The sequence below is a fragment of the Eschrichtius robustus genome, chromosome 17 (assembly GCF_028021215.1).
Source record: "Eschrichtius robustus isolate mEscRob2 chromosome 17, mEscRob2.pri, whole genome shotgun sequence".
Lineage (NCBI taxonomy): Eukaryota > Metazoa > Chordata > Mammalia > Artiodactyla > Eschrichtiidae > Eschrichtius > Eschrichtius robustus.
In genome coordinates this window covers 11,150,801-11,175,895 of record NC_090840.1, presented here as the reverse complement: position 1 = coordinate 11,175,895, position 25,095 = coordinate 11,150,801, and the positions used below count along the sequence as shown (strand labels likewise).

The following is a 25,095-nucleotide window of genomic DNA, read 5'->3' as shown; positions in this document are numbered from 1 at the left end:
TGTTCTCTAATACATTGCTAAAACTTAACGTTCCAAGTTTGGTGTGGAGAGTAAATACACACGTGCGAAGTAATGTGAATGGTCATTACTCAGGAAAAGACATTTTCAAAGTTTCTCCCTCACCGTTTCTAAGGCCAACCTGCGGGGCTTGTACCACTTCTGTCGTAGTACCTTAGCGTCGTTTTGCAACAGCGCGTTTCCTCTGCCGTCTCTCTTCCTGGATGGTGTGTCCCATGGGGACTCCTGGAGGGTCCCGGCCCAGCTCTGGTCCCGGTCTTGCCGGCCTCGGGGACTGGCCTCGGCGCCCAGCAGGCGCGGGAGCGAGCAGGGAAGCGCGGCGTGGAAGGGGGGGGCGCAGGCGCGCGGGCATCCCGCCGGCTGGGGGCGGGGAGGAGGGGCTGCCGAAGAGGTCGCCGGGGCCAGAGCGCAGCGGGCACAGCCCCAACCCTCTTCGAGGGCCAGCGCGGTCGCGGGGCGCGGGCGAGGGGATGACGGACCCGAACGACTCATTTCCAACTCAGAACTGAAATCCCCTTCCCTCAGGCCTTCAGCGGCTCGAGCTCGGGAAATCCTAACCCCTTTCCCCCTCTTCTCTAGCCCTTCTTCCTGCCCCGGGGGCGGGGGTGGGCGGTGCGCAGTTTTCCAGAGGCGGCCGGGCGGGAGGCGGTGGCCGAACGGGGCGGCGCGCATGGGTCGAGCGGGGAGGGGTGGGCCGGGGGAGGGGAGTCCGGGAACTTTGAGACTTGGCCCCGGGGGCCCTCGGTGATATTCCAGGCGGCGCCGCGCCAGGCCAGCCTCCCGGGACCCTCTGCCGGCTGCAGACTCGTCGGCTGCGCAGCTCGGAGAGACACCCCGGGCCGCCCCCCGCGGCCGCGCGCGATCCGGACGGCGGAAGACGTGGCCGCGGGCATGGGCAGCTTCTCGCCGGAGCCGTGGCTGCCGCGGCCGTTCAGCCCCTCGGGCCTGGTCCTCGCCGCGGCCCTGCTGCTGCTGGTACTGTGTCTGCGCGTCCGGCGCACCAGGTAAGTGCCCCGCCGCCCGGCCGAGCAGCCTAGCGCCCGGCTCACGCATGCGTCCTGGGCCCCGCGACCGCGCGCGACCCGGATGGTCCAGGGAGCCCCTTCCATGACTGCGGGCGCCGGCGTCGCTGGGGGTCGTGTGTAAAGACAAAGCCTTCGTCTGCCTCTTTCCCAGGCACACGCACACGTATGCAAGCGTGGGGACCAAATTCGACTTGCTGCTCCGGGCTCGGTTGTAGTCTGCCCTAGGTTTGCATTATACATTATGCATCACGCATGGCTTCCAGACACACTTTGGTGCCTTGTTACAGTGAGTTGATGCTTTATGGCCTAGCATTCATAGAGTATTTCAGGAGGGGAATTTTCTTTCTTTTCATTCCATTAAAAGTGAAATGTTTTAGGAAAATGCCAGTGTGTGGTATGAGCAATACCTCTGGGTGCCTGTCAGTGCCTCAGTTTACCACTGGTCCGCATCTGGAAAAACGAACTAATAGTACCTCATGGGATTTTTGTGAGGACTTAATGAACTTATAATGTGTATTTTATACATTTACTCTGTTATTTTCATTAGAACAGAATAAACAGCATATTAACACCAAAACCCAGAAGTGTGTCACTTCATTATCTGATTTGAAAGGTGGAAGGAGAAACAAGAGAAGTTCAACATAAAAGCACTCACTTTGAAATCACTCTATTTGTCTTTTCTAGCCGGGTCACTTTTCATACTATCAGGTTCTTCTTCATAGCTTTTTTTTTTTTTTCCTCCCTTGTTTTTTGTTTTTGTCTGATCATCTGGGTGGAGTGTGGTGTCATTCCCTGAGGTAGGGCAGGTTTGGAGGGACGTGTTAGATAAATAGTGAAGTCTGTGTTTCTGGTGCTCAGTAGCGAGGTCCGGGGAGGATATTTAATTATGAAAGTCACAGATATGAAAATGGAACATAAAATCATGAGTATAGATTGGTCACCTTGTGAAAAAGTTTGATGGAGAAGTAGGGGGCCCGGGCCACTCTCCTTGTTGAAGAGTCTGGCAGAAGAAGAAGGACCACCAAGGGAGACTGAGAAAGAGGAGCCAATGGCATGGGAAGAAAACCAAGTGAATGTGGTGTCCCAGAAGCTAGGTAGGGACATATTTAAACAAGTAGGGGGAGTTATCTGTGTCAGATGCTGCTGAGAAGTCTAGTGTGTTGAGGACAAAGGACCATCAGAGTTGACAAGATGCAGAATTGGTAAGAGTGAAGCTGAGAGTTAATGGGCATGGTAGCCTGTTTGAAGTGGATTGAAGTGCCGTCTGTCGTACAGTAGCTAAGATTTTATATTCAGGCAAGAGTGCAATGTAGTATTATGTTTCATATCTCTTGAGCCAGTAATTCCAGTGATTTTATTTAAAGGAATTTCTCCTGGTGAAATAATCGTGAAGGTCCTTAAAGATTTCACCAGCTCAGTGCTCACCAGGGCTGCTTATAATAGTGAAACATTAGAAAAAAAACTAGATTTCTGAAAAATATTGGTTTAGTTAAAGAAATTCTAGCATATCCGAGTAATAGAAAGTTATGTAGCCATAAAAAACTATAATGTAGACTATATGAAGACATAGAAAGCCATATTCAAGATATACTAAGTGAAAAAAATTTAAAAACACGGTCCGTATACATGGTGTCAATGACCTCCAGCCAAAGACTGCTAGGAACACACCTGTAGTGGAACAAGTTGAGTTATTGCTTACGGCAACTAGAAAGAACACACGCCATTCGTTCTGGGTAAAAGAGTGTAGAAAGGACCTATTTATGGCATTTGGGTTTGTGTTATGTGATTTGGGGGAAGGTTCAAGGAAGCAAGGTTTTGCTCTGTTGGTAAGGTACTCTCAGAAAGCTGGGGCTGGTCTATGACTGGAGACCTTAATCTCCTCTATGAGGCGAGAGGAATGCACTGAGGCTGAATCAGCAATTAGTAAGTAAGCAACAGACTCTAGAATTAGTAAGGTTTGGGGGATATTTGGTCATTTTATTGACTTAGTATTCATGATTTTTGTCAGTATTTAGACATGATTATGGATTGATCTCGTTTTTGACTTTATAATAGTCACAGAGTGGCTTTCTTTGATCACTTAAATGTTTGATTAAGAATGGCTTAATGTTTGTGCAGTTGTTTCTGTTCATCAGAAGAGCGAAGCGTGGTAGCTACTGTCAACTGAAGAGAAATACACAACCTAAAAGTTGTGAGTTATGTTGTATCCCGGAACCTTACTGAAGACTATATAGCCCAGGAGACAGCCTCTCAGATAGCTCTGAGGAACTGTTCCAAAGAGGCAAGGGAGGCGCCAGGATATCTAGGAGTTTTTGCTGAAAAAAAAAAAATTATGTAGTTGAACATCAAAAGATTACTGCTGATCACAAAAAAACAGACATTTCAAGTTAACGATTTTAGTGCTTTTCTATGTATGGGAAGGTGCAAGAGTCCAGGCTCATTGAAATGATTTCTTACATATGTATCTTCACTATCTGGGGCCAGCGTCCTGTTTTTCTCCATCCTGAATTCCCCCCAGAGTGCCCCACACGGCCAGGGGTGGCTACAGTGGCTGGTGGCTAGGCAGCATTTTGTTTACTGGAATGGCAGGCAGCACTTTTTGTCCGCACTAGGAGTGCCAAGCAGGCACCTCGATGTCAGGGATTGTGTTCATCTTTCTTAAAAATATAAAAGGCTGCAAGGATATACCACAGACATTTGAGGGGGGGCAAATTTACATACAATGAAATGTGTAGATTTTAAATGTACCATTCGATTAGTTTTCATACATGTAGACACCCATGTTAACTGTCACCCCAGTCAAGAAATAGAATATTTTCTCACACCTCTTTCTAGTTAGTCCCCACCCCTGAGCTCTGATTTAGTTTTGCCTGTTCTTGAACGTCTTATAAATGGGATTATGCAGTATCTTCTTTTGGGTATGGCTTTCTTCTGTCAACAAAATGATTTTGAGATTCACCCATGTTGTTGCATATGTCAGTAATTCATTCATTCTATTTCATTGCAGAGTAGTTTATGTTCTCTCTCTATATAAACTGTGGTATATACATGTATATATGTACTATATATATATATATATATATATATATATATATATATATATATACTACATTTATTATGTATGTGTGTGTATATGTGCTTACTACAATTTGGTCATCTATTGTCCTTTTAATGGACTTTCAGTTATTTCCAGTCCGGGACCATTACAAATAAAGCATATGTAGACATTCTTTTACAAGACTCTTTGTGGACATATATTTAGTTCCTTCTTGGGTTAAAATCCTGGAACCTATGAGAAGGCTGATGGATCATAGGGTAAAGACTTATACTCACACCCATTTTGGAAAACGCCATTTTTCCAAAGTAACTGTACTTTTGTAACACTTCCACCAGTACGTACTATATGAGAGTTCCAGTTGCTCGCTATCTTCACCTATGTCTGATGTGGCCAGTCTGTTAGTTGATAAACCCTGTCTTTCTAGATTCTGAATTTTATTGTCTTCCCCTGAAGAGTGATGAATTTTGTTATAGCGTGCAGATGTATTTCTGGCCGATTCTCTTGAACTTGGGGGAAGCTTAGTTTTATCCTTTATAAAGATGAGTCTATGGAAAGCTCAAGATATTTACCAAGCTTCTTCTCTTTGATGGGATTCAAACCCTAAACTCTTGTCTCCCCAGCAGTGGGCAGCAGCGGAAATCTCTGCTCAGTTCTTTGAATCTTGCAGCTGATGCCTTCCACAGGGCTCTTTGAAGTCTCCTCCACAGATGCACACTTCCAAGTTTGGCCACCAATTTGAAGGGTGTCAATATGCATGTTTTTCTAGGTTTCTCTTCTTGATTTCCAGCCACTTCAGTATCCCAAACTCTGACACCTCAGTCAGTAATATTGTAGCTTTTTTGCTTGAGTTCCAGCTGTCTCTCCCCCTTGCAGACGGGTCAGAGGAAATGTCTACCCTGGACTTAATTCATTATGGGTCTGTTCTTTAAGGATTGACTCCCCTTCAGTGTCTGCCTTCTTTTGCTTGTTCTTTAGTGCATTTAAATCATTTTTTGTTTGTTTATTTTGTCTTTTGCTATCTGTGAAAATGTTAGGTTATTTCAAGCTACCTCACCATTACTGGAACCCAAACCCAGACTTCTAACAGTGATTATATCTAGGTGATATCTTTTTTGTGAAATGATTATTATTTCCTTTTTTATGCTTATATTTTTAAAGTGTCATAATACATACGTATTTCTTTCATAATACAAAAAGAATGATACATTTAAAATAAAACTTTGATAAATTCTTTTAAAATGTTTTTAATCATTTTTTTTTTTTTTTAGAAGAACCAGCATTCTGGGTCAGTGTAGTAATAGGATTCTAACTTAGAAGATAAGACTTGGGTGGTGCTAGGAAACCCAGTTCATTTCCAGAAAGTCATGATATATATATGATATATATATATATGTGGATATATATATAAAATATGAAATATGTTTTTGTCCAATAATTAGATACATGTTTTTAAAAAATCACTGTTTACTAATAATAGACTTTAATACAGATACATACTTTCCAATTTATTTTAGAAGACAACATCATATAAAAACAGAGTCTGTGGCAAGGCAGAGTTGAAAACAAACACATCTCTATTATTCTTTCCCTACCTCCCCATCCCCTGTTAAAAGGACAAAAATCAGCCCTACCAAAACAATAGAAAATAAATATAAAATAGTTAAATTATTTTAAATAAATGAAATAAAAATTGTCACTAAATATTATGTTTCCTGAAGAGCACACTTAAAACAGAATTAAAAGTTTATAATGAATAGGGGAAAGTGTTTACAGAAAATATCATGGGGAAAGGACAATAGCACACATTTTTTAATCTTACAGTTCAGGATATGAGAAGTCTGAAATGGGCCTTACTGGCTTCAGTTAAGGTGTTGGTAGGGTTGCATTCCTTTTGGTGGATCCAGGAGAGAATCCATTTCCTTACCTCTTGCAGCTTCTTGAGGTCACCAGAACTCCAATCTCTGTTTCAGATTCTGACACTCTTGCCTCTTTCTTATAAAGACCTTAGTGACTACACTGAACCCACCCAGATAATATAGGATAAGCTTCCCATCTCAAGTTCCTTAATTCAGTCACATTGGCAAAGTCCTTTTTGCCATGTTAGGTAACATATTTAAGTTAGGGATTAAGGATTAAGAGCTGGGCATAACAGCAAAGGAAACCATAAACAAGACGAAAAGACAACCCTCAGAATGGGAGAAAATATTTGCAAATGAAGCAACTGATAAAGGATTAATCTCCAAAATTTACAAGAGCTCATGCAGCTCAATATCAAAAAAACAAACAACCCAATCCAAAAATGGGCAGAAGGCCTAAATAGACATTTCTCCAAAGAAGATATACAGATTGCCCACAAACACATGAAAGGATGCTCAACATCACTAATCATTAGAGAAATGCAAATCAAAACTACAATGAGGTATCACCTCACACCTGTCAGAATGGCCATCATCAAAAAATCTACAAACAATAAATGCTGGAGAGGATGTGGAGAAAAGGGAACCCTCTTGAACTGTTGGTGGGAATGTAAGTCGATACAACCACTATGGAGAACAGTATGGAGTTTCCTTAAAAAACTAAAAATAGAACTACCATATGACCCAGCAATCCCACTACTGGGCATATACCCTGAGAAAACCATAATTCAAAAAGAGTCATGTACCACAATGTTCATTGCAGCTCTATTTACAAGAGCCAGGACATGGAAGCAACCTAAGTGTCCATGGACAGATGAATGGATAAAGAAGATGTGGCACATTTATACAATGGAATATTACTCAGCCATAAAAAGAAACGAAATTGAGTTATTTGTAGTGTGAGGTGGATGGACCTAGAGTCTGTCATACAGAATGAAGTAAGTCAGAAAGAGAAAAACAAATATCGTATGCTAACACATATATATGGAATCTAAAAAAAAAAAGGTTATGAAGAACTTAGGGGCAGGATAGGAATAAAGACCCAGATGTAGAGAATGGACTTGAGGACACAGGGAGGGGGAAGAGTAAGCTGGGATGAAGTGAGAGAGTGGCATGGACTTATATATACTACTAAATGTAAAATAGGTAGCTAGTGGGAAGCAGCAGCATGGCACAGAGAGATCAGCTCAGTGCTTTGTGACCACCTAGAGGGGTGGGATAAGGAGGCTGGGAGGGAGACGCAAGAGGGAGGGCATATGGGAATATACGTATGCATATAGCTGATTCACTTTGTTATACAGCAGAAAGTAACACAACACTGTAAAGCAATTATACTCCAATAAAGTTGTTAAAAAAATAAATAAATGGATTGAGCCCAGGAGAGGACACCTCACCAAATCACATCTTCTGGATGACATCAGAGAGAGTCCCCCTCCTCCAGAGATTCAAAGGGTCCACATTCTGTGACCTCTGAATAATCTCTCCCAGTCATCTTCCTTAATAGAAAATGGAATTAACAGCGACCATACAAGGTAGATACGAGAAGCAAAGTGCATGAGAAATGTGAACACGTTTTGTAAAGTGTGAAGTCACTTGGAAGACAGTTGGCTTGCACAATTAGGTTTCCTTGGTTCTTCCCAGAGATCCTTTTCTCTTAGTTGCTATTTAGGGGGAAAAAAAGTGGGATGAGTTTCCTTCCCTCTTTCATCCTTCTCCCCCAACACACAAATCCCCGCACCTCCAAAATGCTGTAATTGGTAAGAAATAAGATTTAAATGTTTTTAAGATGAATTTTAGTCAATGTAAAAATTCAATCAGTGATTTTTTTTGAGTTATAAATTGTCAAGGTTATGTAGGTAGCAAGTTGTTTTGAAATGTTGGTTTGTTGACATGAGGGTATCACACAAGTCAATTTTCTTTTTTCTAATTACTTAATTACTCCCCAAGGAGACCCCTGGTGCTCCAGATCCCTCACATTGTTACCATTGCCTAGAATATGAGAGGAACTAGGTTGTCATCACTAGTGGATGTTTTTCTTCTTTCTTCCCTTTTTCTTATAAGAAAATGTAGGACAAGGATGTGGGCAGCTGAAAGCAAAGTCATTATCTATGCAGAAGAATGCTGATTTAACAGGTGGATTTTTATGTTTGTACATAGGAGGTGGTAGGGACATCTCCAGGCACATTTGTGACTCTGGATTAAATGATCAATTACTGTAGGGTGCTACACTTATCTTTACTAAGCTGTGGGGTTTGGATTGGTCTTGTTACCATTTGAGACATTTCAGGCTGCCTCACTATTTTATTCTGTAACTTTAAAAAAAAGTTCCTGAAGATAGAGAGTATTCCCACTACGTAATTAGTGGAACAGGTAAGTTTTGAAAAACACATACTTTGCTGTTTAGTTGTGTGTCATTCAAAGTGATGATTCACTGGGTCTTGGGAGGTTCAGAACTCCTGATCGGGTCCACACTGAGGATTGCTTAATGCTGGAATCATGATCTGCTGATGAATCCTGACCATCCCTTTAAATGTATCATCTGTTGGCATCAGAGAAATCAGTTCACAATTTATGCCAACTCAGCATAAATCTCTTAACCTTTATCAGAGTGAAACCTTCGAGTGCTTCCCTTAGTCATGCAGGGCCATTTATGTATGTAAAATCATGGCTCAGTGTTTCCCAGCAATGGGACTTCCTTGTAGAAGGAGTGTAGTGTAAGGCAAAGAGCATGGCTGTGAAGCCAAAATGGACCTAGGTCCAAAATCCAGCTCCATCCCACTATGATGCTGACTTTTGAGAGGAAGGTAAGGGAAGATGGAAATGAACATAACAGGCTCTGGGCTTAGATGTTTTGCATATATTATCTCATTTAATCTTCACTGCGATTCATGAGATAACCGTGAAGCTATTTTTTCGGAAGAGACGAACACATTAAGAAATTAACCAGTTTGCATAAGGTTGCAGGGCTACTCAGGGGTAGAGCTGGGCTTTTGATTCCAAGTCCATTATAGCTGTGGTAGACAGAATAAAGCCCCCTTAATCCTAAAGTTTTTCACACTTAATCTCCAGAACCTATGAATAAGTCACTCTGCAAAGTGGAATGAAGGTTGCTAATCAGCTAACCTTAAAATGGGGGACGATACCAAACCATTGGGTGGGCCCAATGTAATCACACATTAAACCTGGAAGAGGGAGGCAGGAGAGGAGGTCAGTTGACTGTTGCTGGCTCTGGAGATGGATTAAGGAGTGCAAAGGCCAAAGAATGCAGGCAGGCTCTCGAAGCTGGATAAACAAGGAAATAGATTCCCCTCTAGAGCCTCCAGAAAGAAACCTCACCCTGCTTACACCTCGATCTTAGCCTAGGGAGAGCCATTTTGGACTACTGGCCTACAGAACCATCCGATAGTAAATTGGTATTGTCTAAGCCACAGATTTGTGGTAATTTGTTACAGTGGCCATAGAAAGCTAACACAATAGCCGGGTCCCCCGTGCTCTTTGCATTAAACTCTACAGCCTGTTGCAGGAAGGTTCAGAGAGCAGGAAAGAGTGGGACTCGGATCACTTTGCTGGTGGCCCATGAGGAGCAGGATAGAAGGCAAACATTTGTAAATACTCAGTGTCTATGCTAATACATAGTAATTGGAGAATTTTTGGCCCCAAGGTTCTCAGATTACCATGAGCTATTCACTGATGTCTCTCTTCCTTATCCATCAATTCACAAGTAAGGTTTGAATGTTTGTTATGTATCCATGTAACTCTGTGCATCTTTAAAATCTTTTTGAAAATGTGATGTGGGCTGCAGGCACTGAGGTGCATCCCTGCTTACTGCTACCCACAGCCTGGAGGAGAAAGCCCAGGGTGACTCTGAGGCGTGGAAGGGGTCTGGGGTAACAGGACGCTGTACTTCACTGACTTCCCCAAAATCAAGTAGAGCAGAGAGAACCATCAGCTGCAGAGGAAAGATTAACGGCTTCTTGGAGAAGAATATTTTTGTACTTTATCCAAAGTAAAATCCCACTGAAACGACTTCAGGTTACTGTTCTGTGAAAGACAAAGGACAAAGTTATAGAATGCTCCTTTGCTGAATAAGAGAAGGTGACATCTATTATATCATGCATTTTTATAGCTGAAGTGCTCATTTTATGGCTTTGGCATTTTTTTCAACATAGACGTATTTGGGATGGGATCATTTTTTGTCTATAGGAAAGTGGAAAGGATTAATTAAGTCTGTAATTGCTTAATACAAAAATTAATAGAAATTTTCATAAAAGTACAATCATAACAGGATTTAAATCCATTGTCATTTCTCCTCATAACTTTATCCTACATAGTTTATAATAATGAAGAAGAAGCTATAAAAGCTTGACTTTAGTTTTAGCACTAGCACAATACCTGGCCCTGAGTAGATCCTCAGTGAACACTTGTTATAAGAATGAAGGATGAATGAATGGGTTTGGTGCAGTAATTGTTATCTATTTCCAATATGAATATTTTAGAGTTGTAGATACTGATATCAAAATATACAAACTATATACAAAAATGATAAATGTCATACATATCAATTTTCTGCCACTTTGATTAGAAAGTGAAGATTTCATAAGCAAATGCTTACCTATCATGAATATTTACAAGTGGAGAACATATATTGGTGCAATGATTATTCTTTAGTATAAACCTAACTGAAAACATAGCAACTGGAGTGCAGTCAATTCCTAAAATTCCTGCTTCTGAAAATTCAGAGTTTAAAAATACATATTGTTAACTTTCAGGTTTAGGCTCTGGATTTGTGTAACTGGGCTTACGTTTCTGCTGCCTGGCGTGGGTGAACAGTGTGCTTTGTTGAACAGATCAGAGTTCCTTTGTGAAAGGGCTGAGCCTGGGGGATTGGTTAATCACATAGATTCACACACATTTTCGTCTTTGGTACCCTGAACACTAGTAATGGTGGGATGAATACTGATAAATATTAGAGACCAGGTTTTCTGTTTGAAAACCAGCATTGCTCTGGTGAAAGCATTGCTTTGTATTAGCTGTCCCTTAGAACTGTGGTCCCCAAACCCCTTTATCCCAGAAGACAGGTGGCTTGTTGTTTGGTCATGTCTAGTGGTGACACTGTGTTTTGGCAGTGCTGTACTTTGGGGGCAGGGTGTGAAGCGATTAACATTTTTGGATGATGGGTCGTTACCTGGATTAGCTACTCCGATATTGTTGACTTTTCAATCTATTTTTGTGTGTTGAGTATAAAGTCCTACAAAATTGTTTTTGACTTGTAATAATGGCGGCCAATAATTTTGAGCGCTTCCTATGTGCCCACAAGACACTGAGGCAAGTACTTTATAGCCATTACTAGATTTAATTGATTGAATCCTCCCTCACAATAACTTTCCTCATTTTACAGAGGTAAAAAAGTAAGTCTCGTTTAAATAATATTCCCAAATTCATACAACTAGAATACTGTGCAGTTAGGGTTCAAATCCACAGTGCTTGACTTCAAGTCCAACCATTTAACACCATTTGTGTTTGTTGTTTTACTTTTTAAGTTTTCTTGCAATAATGTTCTGGCATATGCCCTTACCCTTGACTGAAAACGAAAGTATTAAGATCTAATACGACTTTAAAGCATTTCTAGTAGAAATTTAACTAAGATATGAATACGTACATTTGGACTTTTAAAAGAAGGATATGTTAAGACTGAAAAAAGCAGGCAGTACTAGCCTGCTGTCTCCTTCTGACACTAGATTGTATGAAAGTGACATTTGTTGGACAGTGTGAGAAAACACCTGTCTTTCCTTATTCCATTTACTGGCTCTTGCACCCACTCACTTAATGGCTTAGCAGAGGATTTGAGGTTCACTGTGTGTCCACACTGTCCTTTGTTCAGATACAGTAGAGAACAGGACGGATCATGCTGGACCCTGTCTGTCTCTCTCTCTTCCTTTTTTAACATACACAAAGCTGTATATGTTAATGTATTCAATTTGATGAATTTGGAGGTAAGTATACATCAATGAAACCATCACCACAACCTGTGCCATAAACATATCCATCACCTGCAAAAGTTTTTCCACCCTCTTTATTTATTATTGTCATTAAGAACACTTAATATCTACCCTCTTAGCAAATTTTTAAGTGTATAATACAGTATTAACTAGAGGCACTATGGTGTACAATGGATCAGTAGGACTTATTCATATGGTATTACTGAAATTTTGTATCTTTTGACTAATACCTCTCTGTTTTCCTCTCCCCCATCCCCTGTTAACCACCATTGTACTCTCTTCTATGACTGTTGGAGATTCTTCATATAAGTGATATGACATAGTATTTGTCCTCCTGTGTCTGGCTTATTTGACTTAGCATGATTTCTTCTAGGTTCATTCATGTTGTCACAATGGCAGGATTTCCTTCTTAAGGCTGAATAATATTTCATTATAAGTATAAACCACATTTTCTTTATCCATTTGCCCATCGATGGACATTTAGATTGCTTCTATGTCTTGGGCTATTATGAATAATGCTTTAATGAACATGGGAGTGCAGATATCTCTTTGGGATCCTTATTTCAATTTTTTGGGATATATACCCAGAAGTGGAATTGTGGGATCATATGGTAGCTCTATTTTTAATTTTTGAGGAACTTCCATACTGTTTTTTATAGTGGCTGCACCAATTTACATCCCCACCAGCAGAGTACAAGAGTTCCCTTTTCTCTTTTCTCCACATCCTTGCCAATACTTGGCTTTTATATATATATATATATATATATATATATAAAATAGAGGTGTGAGGTTATATCTCATTCTGGTTTTGATTTGCATTGCTCTGATGATTAGTGATGTTGAGCACCTTTTCATATACCTGTTGGACATTTGTATGTCTTCTTTAGTAGAATGTCTATTCAGTTCCTTTGCCCATTTTTTAATCAAGTTATTTGGTTTTTTGCTATTGAGTTGTCAGAGTTCTTTATAGATTTTGAGTATCAATGCTTTATCAAATATATGGTTTGCAGATATTTTCTCCCATTCTGTAGGTTGCTTTTTCATTTTATCAATTGTTTCCTTTGCTGTGCAGAAGCTTTTTAGTTTGGCATAATCACACTTTTTATTTCTGCTTTTGTTGCCTGTGCTTTTGGTGTCCTATCCAAGAAATCTTTGTCAAGAAGATTTTCCTCTGTGTTTTATTCTAGGGAAGACTACCTCTTGACACAAAGACTAATGAGCAGGCCCAGTGTCACACCTTAATCTTTTAGAAAACTTGTAAAAATTGATTCAAGATCACTGTTTTCAAAAGGAAAATCATGTTGAAGGAACCTGGAGTCAAAGGGAAAGGATACTTTCACCCTCTGGGAATCAATTAAAGATAGTTTAGTATGTTTCCCATTTTAACAATCTTTCCTAAATGGATTCTGCAACTTGTTGTGTGTCACTGCTGCAGTTATTATTGCACTTAGAGAAGCAGCATTAAATATTGTGTGAAAAAGTGTTACAGACAGTTCAAATATTACTTGATGTAGCAAAATGTAGGTGTTTCTGATATATCTCTTGAATGCTTTTAGGTCTATAGTGAACTTTCAATCTTGCTTTGGATTTTAATGACCTTTTTCACATGGACAAAGAATCTCAGTCCTGTATGTAGGATGTGTAACTTTGCCCTTATTTCTTTGTAGGCATACATGCAACTTCTTTCACTATGCATGCAGTGTATGTGTGTGTGAATATATAAATGTATAAATATATGTGTGTATATATGTGTATATATTTCAAACTAGTTCCACCCTTTTTGCTTGTCAGTGTGTTATACCATATGGTATAGAGCATCACGCCAAAAGATAAAAATATTCCTAGAACATATGAAATCACCAGTCAACTGAAGAAGGGTAAAGACTTTTGACCACAGCATTTGTGACTCTGGTGCATTTGTGGGCCATAGCATACTGGCTTAATACCCCAATTCTAAAAACAGGACATATTTTGAAGTTAAAGTGGCTCTTACTTTTTAAGGGAAGGAATCCAAAAGTAAAGTCTTTAAAATTTTTATTTTTCTAGAGGCATTGATTCAAATAAGTGTTTTCTTTCTATGTTGAAATTCTCCATATGTATTTACAGAACTTTCCCCTCTTATTTTAATCTCTAGATTTACCATACAGGGAGACATTGGAGATGGAACCCACTCCATTGGTGGATGGAGTCTTTTGGTTGTAAATAACACAACCACTACACAGTTTTTTCTAACTTATTCCATGGGTGGGATGTTTCAACCAAAAAAGAAAGGTACTGAAGATCAAATCCTACAGTATTCCTAGGGACCATGGAATAAAGTCATAATAACAATGTGACTCAAGGCTGTTTAAGCCCCAGCAGTAAGCAATAAAGGGTCTGCAGATGGTCTACGATAATGCCTTATTGTGCTACTAGACTTTACTCATTTTACATCTCAAGTAGATTCAGGTTCCTTTGTGCCATATTGAGTATTGTATTCAACTACTTAATTAAACAAAAATAGGGGAAAAGCTACAGCAGTTAATTTCCTAGCCAAGGATTGAATATATTTTTTACTAGAGAGATAAACTATCACATAAAACAGAGGAAGTGCCATTGCCATGAAATTTCTGGGTAGCAGTTCTGTAAATAGTTCTCATGTTATTTGATGAAGATCCAATCTTAATTTCTCATCTCTTCACTGATTATGATACTTATTCTTTTGTATTTAATCAGCTCTTCTAGTTGTCTTTTTTTTTTTTTTTTTTTTTTACAAAATGGCCCTACCTGGGCTTGATTTTTACAGGGTGGATCTATAATAGAATAGTCTTGCTAGACTGCATCTTAGCAATGCCATTCTTCATTTTATGATTTATGTTTGCATTCTGCAGTATTGTAGTTAACTTCTTGGACAGTGGTTGCCTTACCTTGAGACAAACGTAGATCTCAAAAATGTTCAAGCAAAAGTCTTATTCCTGAAACATCTACATATTTTATTTGTTCTTGTGCTTTTCCCTGTGTTGACTAGAGATCTACTATAGAGAAGTTTCTTTAGTCCCAAATATAAGTTAATGAAGTTGAGTAGGTAGGTACAGATGTTCTTAATTACATTGCCTTGGAAGATATATGAAAATTGCCTTCCACTTTATAGGCAACTATAATATTTTTAAAGGGTTAGTCTTTCCTCTTCTAGAAGCCAAAGTGACTGATTCATGTCCGTTTTCTCAATCTGCTTTAGTGGGACTAAGATAACTCAATCCCTCTTTGAAACTCTATATTTGTACTCTTTTAAGACAGTCATATTTGAGAAGAAATTCTGGCCAAATAGAACCAAAAGCTGAAATAATGTCTGTTTTTGGACTTTAAAAATTGTTACTGTCTTATAAAAAAGAACACATAACTGGAGTCTCAAGCACTGTGTTTCTATGATAGGGTAAGAGGGCCTTTAAGTATTTTAGGATGACTCAGATTTGTAGGACATCTCATGACCTGTGTAATAGATTCAGAATAATGCTAGGTTACTTAATCAGTTAAAATTCATCATTCTTTGTCAGCAACTTTGAACAATGACAGTTTTCTAACTGTCTTTAAGATATACATAGATTTATTTTCAAATACACCCCCTTCCTTAGAACTGATTATTATCAATAAAGGAAAAAACAAGGAAGAAACATGCAGGGGTGTTGCTTCTGTCTGTCACAGGGTGACTTTATTTATTTATTTTTAACATCTTTATTGGAGTGTAATTGGTTTACAGTGTTGTGTTAGTTTCTGCTGTATAACAAAATGAATCAGCTATACGTATACATATATCCCATATCCCCTCCCTCTTGCCTCTCCCTCCCACCCTCCCTATCCCACCTCTCTAGGTGGTCACAAAGCACTGAGCTGATCTCCCTGTCACAGGATGACTTTAGAAAATGACTAGAATTTTGGCTATGTCCAAAGCATGCTTTTCGCAGGGTCTCTGAAGCCTTGGTGGGATCAAGAGAAGAAGAATCCATAGCAGCGCGTGCTTTGCTTTTCCAACTGCTGTTTCCAAACTTTCATTAGGACGCTACAGTTAGAATATGTACTAAGTATACTAAGTATGTAGTATGTACATACTTACAATATGTATCCCTATTCAAAGAGAACAAGGATCATGATATTTATGAAATCAGCAATAAAAATGAAACTCCCCCAGAAGAAGAAATGGCATGATAACATTTCTCACTGTCTCTGAGCCTCCGTATTCTCATCTATAAATAAGGAAATCAGACTAGATAATCACTAAGGAAATGATGTGATTCTACCAGGACACTGACATTCTCAAACTAACCCCCCAAACTACATATATTTCAGCTCTACAGAGGGTACCCCTTCTCAAACACAGCAAGTCTCTTTCTGACTCCATGACCATACCCTTCTTTCTGCTCTTTTAGTCCCAGTGTAAAAGCTCCATCTCTCTGGAGATTTTCCAGATCTTTCCCAGGCAGAGTTCACTCTCTCCTCCTCAGCCTCTCCCAGCAGCTCAGAATTCACCTCACAATGTATCATAATTATCTGTGAATATGCATCGCTCCTCAGTCAGTGTGTCAGCAACTAGTATGAGAATCAGTCTGCTTTTCATTCATCTCTGTGTCCTTAGCACCTAGAAAAAAAAGTGTCTGGTGCATTGTAGGCAGCCAATAAGTAATACATTAATAATTTAAAAATAGGACTTAGAGAATTATTGCTCATTATAATATGGAATAAAAAGGCTGTGGATGATTTTCTTTGTAGTCATGATTGGTTCACAGAATGCTGAGAAACCTGACATACAGTGTTGACTATGAAGGGCATGACCCATGATTCCACCTGAGTCAGAGCTAAGCCAGTTATTGGGAATTCCCCTTAGACATTTATAAACTATAAGAATAGTCTCAGGGCCCAACATAGAAGGATCACAAGACCCTGAATCCCAGAGTAAGTTCAGGGCCATGAAAACCATATCATTCCTGAAGACTCAAAGAAACACTTTCTGAGAATTAAAACAGAGAGTTGTTTGAACGGGATTGAATAAGGACATTTGGAAATTGAAGCATGTCCCCATAACTCAGAGCAGAGACAAGAAGGCCATCTCAAGAAAAGTCAGCTGAAACTCTTGGCACAAAAATGAAATAGAAGAGAGTGAGGTATTTGACCATTTATTTTTGTTCAGAATACTTCAGATTGGCAATATGGCAGAATGATTAGGGCTTTAGAACCAGAGAGATGAGGAGTTTAAATACTAGCTCTGCTACTTATTTGAGGTAAGACTTTTCACAAGTTATTTTACCTCTGGAGATAGAAGTAGTTTTGGAGGCAGGCAGATGAGTTTGAAAAGGTTTCACTGCTCACACCCTTGAAGGAAAGCAGGTGTTCACTACTCAGTCAATAGTTGTTGACCTCCTGCAGTATGGAAAACCCTGAGTAGAAAGCAGAATAAGATACCATTTTTACCTCCAAGGAGTTTATAGTTGAGTTAGGAAGACATGTCCAAATAGGTCCCAGTCTTTAAATTTCACACTTCCCTACTCTATTAATTCTATATTGCTTAACACCTATATTTGTCATTGTGTACACTCTTGTTTCTTTCACATGACCCTTACGGCTGTGATTTGCACTGGGAGGAAAAGTTGAGGCTACTAAGGTCAACTGTGACTACTGACATGAATTTCTCAACAATCACCAAGGCAAAGAAATGGATTTTCCACCCAAATCCCTATTCTTAAATCAGGACTCTCCCCTTTCATGTGTTCTTTTCAGTTCAACTCAACAAAGATGTATTGGCTACCTACAGAGATGAAAGTTTCTGTCCTCAAGGAACCCAAAAATCTATAGAAATATACAAATAATCCAGCAGTTCCATTACACCATGTGATAGGTAATCAGGATAGAATGAAGCCACAGAAAAGCAAGCGTTGATGATGGGGCTAGGTTAGAGAAATTCTTAGAGTAAAAACTACTGGACTTGGTATTGAATTGCACGTGGCTAGAAGGAAGGAGAAGGGGAGGGTGTAAGGATGACCCTTAGGGTGCTGGTCTGAGTGACTGTAACTGGGTCACTTGACAAGATAGAGACTGTTGAGGAGGACAGGGTTTGGGGCTAAGGGGATGAGTCCACTTTATTGGACATTGTGAATGTGCAGTATCTGGGATACCGTGTGGTAGTATTATCTTTGGCAGTTGTATCCATGGACATTATTTTTTTCTTCAGTTCTACCTTCATGATTTTTATTGGTAGAAGGGACAGAGTGACCGGTAGGTTAGTAGAAATAGCTGCCAGGTCAGGACAATTCTCCCAGCTGTCACATCTTCACCAGCATCTCATGTGACATATAAATGTTATCTGTGGGCAGTCAGATAGTTGAGTCTTAAGTTCAGGAGAGATGTCTGATTGTAGAGATAAATGTGCAGGTCACTGGCATATAGATAGAGAATGAAGGCAATGTGAGTAGATGAGATTAAAGGGGGAGTATAGAAATGAAAGAGCAGAGGACCAAGGACTGAGCCTTGGGCACTCCCACATTCAGAATTTAGGCAGAAGAGGACTGAGAACGGACAATTAGTGAGGTAGAGGAAGACCTTGAGTGTGGCATCCAAGTGAAGAACGCACAAGTGACGGGAAGACAGACTGGTGAACTGTGTCAGATGCTGCTGACAAGTAAGATGAGGACCAAGAGGTGACTTGAATTTATTGATATCGAAATTGTTACTGATCTCAACGGGAGAAGTTTCTGTGGGGTGGTAGAGCTGAAAACTTGTTTGGAGGAGGCTTAGTGGAAAATGGAAGGAGTGAAATTGAAGGCAGTGACTGCAGATAATCTTCAAAAAGTTTTGTTGGGGAAGGAATCAGAAATGGGACAGTAGCTGGTGGGCACATTCAATTAAGGGCAAGTTGTTTTGGGGTTTTTTTTAGATTTATATAAGAGAAATGACACCATGTTTGAATACAAATGGGAATGATCCTATAGAAAGAGAAAATGATGATATAGACCAGAAAGGTGAGAATTTCCAGAGAGAATTCCTTGTGTTAATGAGAGGGATAGTGTATTAGTCAGGGTTCTAGAGAGAAGCAGAACCAATAAGATGAGTGCGTGTGTGTGTGTGTGTGTGTGTGTGTGGTGTATAATATATATTTTCTATGTAATATATAGAATATATACAAAACATATATATATATATTATATATATGTAGAGGGGTCAAAGGGGAATGTTCTGAGGGCATCACGCCCCTGGTTCCTATCACTCCCAGGGCCAGTTTCACTCCTGACTTTAGTTATGTGGGCACATTCCCCTTTAGCCGAAGCAGGTTGGGTTTCTGTCACTTGAAGTTGAAAAAGTCCTGCCAGTTGGGCAGGAAACATAAAGGAGAAAGGGGAAGGACCCAACTGACAAAACTTCTACTCTCCAAACGAATGGTTCTTAATTCCCAGTGTATCAGAATTATCAGAATTAAAGTGTATCAGTTTTTAAAAAAAATGATACTCAGATCCCATCCCTGAGATTCTGATTCATTTGGTGAAGACTAAGGAAGTTGTTTTCAAAACTCCCCATAAAATCCAGTCTTCAAGCTGGGTAGAGAATGATAGTTCTAAATCCTCTCAACTAAGGTCTGTAGTGACAGCTTCAAATTATTTAGATGCTGCAAATTAATCTTTGAATTAAATGATCAATTAATTTTTGGATTACGTCTGCCTGCTACTGGGAGATTTATGGGGGAAAGAAGAGGTGTTCAGATTTCCCCTGGATACATTTTATAGCTCTAGGGCCCAGCCACGTGTGGAGCCCGAGGAGACCAGCGCTGGCCTGTGGGGTCCTGCACAGCATAGGAGTGACCCCAGGGGGCCGGGCACCGTGTGGACAAAGGTGTGGCCGCCACTCTCCCTGGGGTTTTTATTTGTGTTATTGTTTGTTTCATGTTTATTGTGAGGAGTATATTGGTTTTAGATTTATGGTTCAGTAGTTTTATTCTTTATGGTAGTGGAACACTTTATTGCAAATTAAGGCTCCTTAAATAATTGGTGTGTAAAGTATGCCCTTTTAATAGGCATTTACAACAGGGCAGTAGAATATACTAGAAAGAGCTTTGGTCTGTGTGTCAACAGAGCCGTGCTCGAGTTCTGTTCCCATCCTATCTTAGCTCTGAAGTTCAGGGCAAGTTTCTCACCCTTTTTGTGCCTTAGGGTCCCCATCTGTGAACTGAAGGGCTCTAAGATCCACTTCAGCCCTAAAACTCTATGACCTAAGCCATAGTTTTTTTCCCCAAATTATATGTTGCGATACAGAAGTGTTATATCTTTTTGGTTTTATGACACTGTTGGCCTCACCTGTGGCTTATTTTCACTCCTTGTTATTGGAGTATCGCATGGTGGCCAGTGGAAAACGTGAATGGTCTTGACGACAGTCTGCTTTCCAACTTTCCAATGTGGTTTTTAGGGATGCATTGTGGTGAAAAGGGAGGGCGTCTGTTCACAGAACAATGTCATTGACCATACTAAACAATAAAGATGGGGTAAAGAAGAATGGGAGGAACACTGGTTCTTGCTGGACTTCTGAAAGGAAGGAGAGAGCACTGTTTCCGTGTTGTTCTGGGAAGACTTCAGGGAGGAGGTGGTGATTGACCCAGTGTTTGCAGGATGAGCTGGATCTCAGTCTTCAGGGAGAACAAGACTTTCCCTTGTGCGCTTGGCTGGGGTGGTGGGATGACAGTGGAGGCATGGGCCAGCCAGGATGGATGATATTTGAGGGGTGGAGGGAGCAGATCAATTTGCCTTGGAGGAACAGAAGGAAAGACTGGAAATACAGAAGGTGCAAACTGCATGCCAGCAGTTGACACTGTGGTGAAATGCAATGGGTGGAGCACATTCGAGTATTAATATTTAAATCGTTTTTTAACTTTTTATTTTACATTGGAGTACAGTTGATGAACGATGTTGTGTTAGTTTCATGTGTACAGCAAAGTGGTTCTGTTATACATACACATGTATCTATTCTTTTTCACATTCAAATATTAATACTTAAATCTTTTTATGAAAGGTTGAACAATTAAAATGTAATGGGAAATGGAGACTTAGCAGGGGTTAAAATAGTCTTTAGAAAAAGGGAATAAAAATGGCGTTTGTACATCCCTTGGAGGACAGGCAGAGGATGATGTGAAGGTAGTCTGCTTCTGGGCTGTCTACTTTTGTATATACTTCATAAACTTTTAATCTAACAGTGATATGCCTGAGAAGTGCTTGGGTGCCAAGGAGTCTGTCCTCTCTCCTCTTACACAGTCTTCCAACCCTTACTGAATCTTACCATTGTCTCAAGGTATAAAAACCTCTTTGGTGGAGAGAAGAAAGTGAAGATTCAAAGTGTTTGTGTTTGTCAAGACTGCTTTAATCAAGGCGCCGTACCACCCCCTCCTATGCATTTCTTACGGGATTCGATTCCAATTTGACTTTTTAAATTTAATAATGTATTAAAATGTGCAAGGCATTTAATTTGTTTTGTTCAATTGAGTGCTGCTAACGATTTTATAATTTAATGATAGTTTAACCCAGAAGAACGTGTTTAACAGAGTATGATGGTCATGATCATTAAAAACAATATTTAAAATTTTAATATACATAATACTTTTTGCAGAAATGTATAATGGGGTGACATGAAAAAACTGGTGTGTAGCTAATACTTCTGTGCAACTAACCTCATATAGTTCGTAGTCTGTTTTGGAAAATCCACCAGGCATTAGAACCACTCAAAGGCAGGTGATTCTTTTATTGCGGAATTTGTTTTGATTTGGTTTGATTTTTCAAATGGTCAAGTCATGCATTTGGTTATATCTAAAATCAAACAAATCTTTGAATTCAAGCATAGCCAATTATATAATCTTAGATAAATTACTTAACTTCTCTCGGCCTCAGTTTTCTCCGAAGTAAATTGGGGATAATAAGACATATCACAGTTTTGACTTGGGGAGTAAATGAGATGTGGTGTTAAATGCTTAGTACAGTTTCAGGTACATGGAAGACTCTCAGTCAGTGGGTTCGCTTTCGCTCTCTCATTACATGTAGGAAACTCAAGTTGATTGTAGATCAATCATTAATTTAAATATGGCTTTAAAAAGTAACCTCACTTGGAAAATTATCACAGAAAAAAAGGTGAATACATTAGTTTCTTAAAAAATAAACTAAAGATTGGAAACGCATCAGAAGAGCAAATTACAAAATAATTGCTCCTGGAAATATAAATAATACCTCTTATTTCTCCTCTGCTATTTTAGATTTTTGTACAGTGTTAATATCTGTCTATCTACTTGCCTTCTACCTACCAGTTTATTAATGTAAGAAATACCCGAAAAACATTTATTATTCACTAATAATTATAACAGTGAATAATAAAGTGGGGAGGGAAGTTTCTGGAGGGAAGAATACTGTGGAGTCTTTTGGTTAATTTAGGTTCATAAGATTAATGCATACAACAGTTCTCTGAAAGATGATTGGAAGGATTTGAACTTTTACGTGAATAATGGCCACCAAAACTAGTTTCCTCTCAAAAAGGATATGAACTATTAAAATAGATGCCTTTAGTACTGTGCAAACTTGTGCTGTAGTAAACAGTTGGTAGCCCTGATCACTGCGTCATTTAACCAAGGTTTCAAATGCAGTATGAAAATAAGTGAAGTATCGTACTTTTTTACCTATTTGTGTTACCTTCTCAAGCTAATTCCACCCAAGTATTAGTAATTCATTGTCTTAGTTTCCTGGCATGTAAGTTATTATCAGTGTTACAGAAATTCTAGAAATTTGGGGGGGGGGGCTAATTATTTGGTTAATATAAGTAAAATTGACCATTAAACATGTAGCTGAAGAGGTGTCCGAAAAGAAAATCAATACGATCACTCATGAACAGGTAAGTTTATTCTCATATCGTATCGAAAATAATTGTAATACATCCCCAGTGACCCTTTCCAGACTTCTGTAGCTTTACAAATCATTCTTTAAATGAGGTAAAATTGCAACTGTAATATCCTTCTTGATGCGCTAAAAAATCTACTGTAGTAGGTTTTTGAGCTGTAATTAGGATAACTACCATACTGTGTGACTCTCCATAAGCTGAATGTATATGTTCTGTGCTATCATTTATAACAGTTTGTGCAAACTAAAGAAATTTTCACATTTGAAAATTTTGGAAAGCAGTTCAGAATCTCAACTTTGGAACATGCCTGTCTTTCTCATTTCCCGCCTTCCTCATAAGCCCTACATTTCTTCTCACCGTGGAAAATGCATAGGAATGAACGGGTTGAAGACAGTACTGTACACAGTTCACACGAGGTCTTGTGAAGAAGATGGGACCACATCTTCAACCATATGGAGTGCTGGAATTTTTGGGAACAACCCAAAATGGTAATCTGAAGCCTTATTTAGGAAACAAAACTTGTGTGACTAGAAATAGACCAACCTCTAAATATATTCTGGTTTATGTGCATGCGGGTAGAAACCACATGTCACTAAGTAGGGTTTTAGGTGGTCAACAGAGGGCAGGCATATTTTTTTACCTAAAAAAATGTGTCCACCAGTCCAGGAACTGATTATATTCTTTTCTAATTTGATCATTTCAAGTCTTTTCTAACCTAGTGACAAATCTGTACTTATATATACATATTTTTAAATATTGTCAATCCCTTTGAGGAAGTGAGTGTTCATTTTAAGACAATTTTGATCATGAATTTTGACTTCAGAAATCTCGTTTCTACATTTTAATTTGTTTAATCATCATACCAAATATTCTGTGAAGTATTGATCCTCTCTTGGGCTTACACAGCTGAAAATAAAGTTGTAAACTATTGGATTTTTTTTTCCCCAAATAATCCATGTTACCTATGATATGCAGCTATGATAGGGTGGGTTCAGATCTCTAGACTTTCAGTCATTAGTATCTTTCTCATTTATTAGCTGCTTCCTCTTAAAGCAAATGATTGAACCACTCTGAAATTGTGTCCTTGTTCATAAAATAAAGATTTTGTATTTCATGATCTCTCAGACCTATTTCAGGTCTGAATTTCCATTTTCATAAAAGTCTGATATTCTTTACTCATATTATAGTTTGATCATTTTCCATGATTTTTCTTACAAATCATTGACCTGTCAGCCTCTGTTTGCTAGTTCTTATAATTTGGCATATGGTTGTTCTTTGTTGCTGACTGTTTTTTTTTTTTTTCTAGTACATTTCTTGTGCAGTTAATGGATAAAAAGGGAACCCACTGGGATTTATTTTTGTAAAATAATGTAAAAAGTATAGATATTTAGAGATGTGAGTGATTGTAAACAGCATCAAGCCCATCCATCAAAAAGAAGAAAAGTGATGGCAGAATTGTTCAGGATCTTGATTTTGGTTTAGAGGGAGGATCTACGAATTCTGAAATGAGCAGGTTGATGACCTCTCACATTTTATCATGTATACCCCCTTTTAGCTGTGACATCAGCAGTAATGTTTGTATTCTGATTAATCACTCGTTGTGACATTTAAGAATAAATCTTTGGGGACTTCCCTGGTGGCACAGTGGTTAAGAATCCGCCTGCCGATGCAGGGGACACAGGTTCGAGCCCTGGTCCGGGAAGATCCCACATGCCGCGGAGCAACTAAGCCTGTGCGCCACAACTACCAAGGCTGCGCTCTAGAGCCCGTGAGCCGCAACTACTGAAGCCCACAGGCCTAGAGCCTGTGCTCTGCAACGAGAAGCCACCACAATGAGAAGCCAGCACACCCCCGCTCACCGCAGCTAGAGAAAAATCCGTGCACATCAACGAAGACCCAACACAGCCAAAAAAATAAAGAGAGGATAAATCTTTGATTCTGGTGAGCTACAGCAATTCCAGATTTCTGTAGTCAGGGCTCCAGTTCCTCCCTCCATCACTGGGTCTGACCAGGCTGGGAGGTCACCCTAAGACTTACTGAACTTCCTCCACCTTCCCACCAAGGTGCTTTGGTGAATTCCTTGGTCGGCACTGGGGCTTGTCTTCCTATAGATGGTCAGGATTGCCTGATGCCCCAGATGGGAGGCAACATAGTATGACAGAGCAGGGACTGAGGGTTCTGCCTTTAATCTGGTA

At 39.6% G+C, this 25,095-nt stretch overlaps 1 protein-coding gene across 1 annotated transcript in view; it reads left to right on the top strand.

Annotated features, from left to right (window-relative positions):
* The first annotated feature begins 728 nt into the window (after positions 1 to 728).
* CYP7B1 (cytochrome P450 family 7 subfamily B member 1) overlaps positions 729 to 25,095 on the top strand; it is a 187,308-nt gene continuing 162,941 nt past the window's right edge. The window contains exon 1 of the mRNA XM_068525527.1: positions 729 to 1,022. Coding sequence (XP_068381628.1) covers positions 910 to 1,022 — 113 coding nt within the window. The 5' untranslated portion in view covers positions 729 to 909. The remainder of the gene's footprint in view (positions 1,023 to 25,095) is intronic.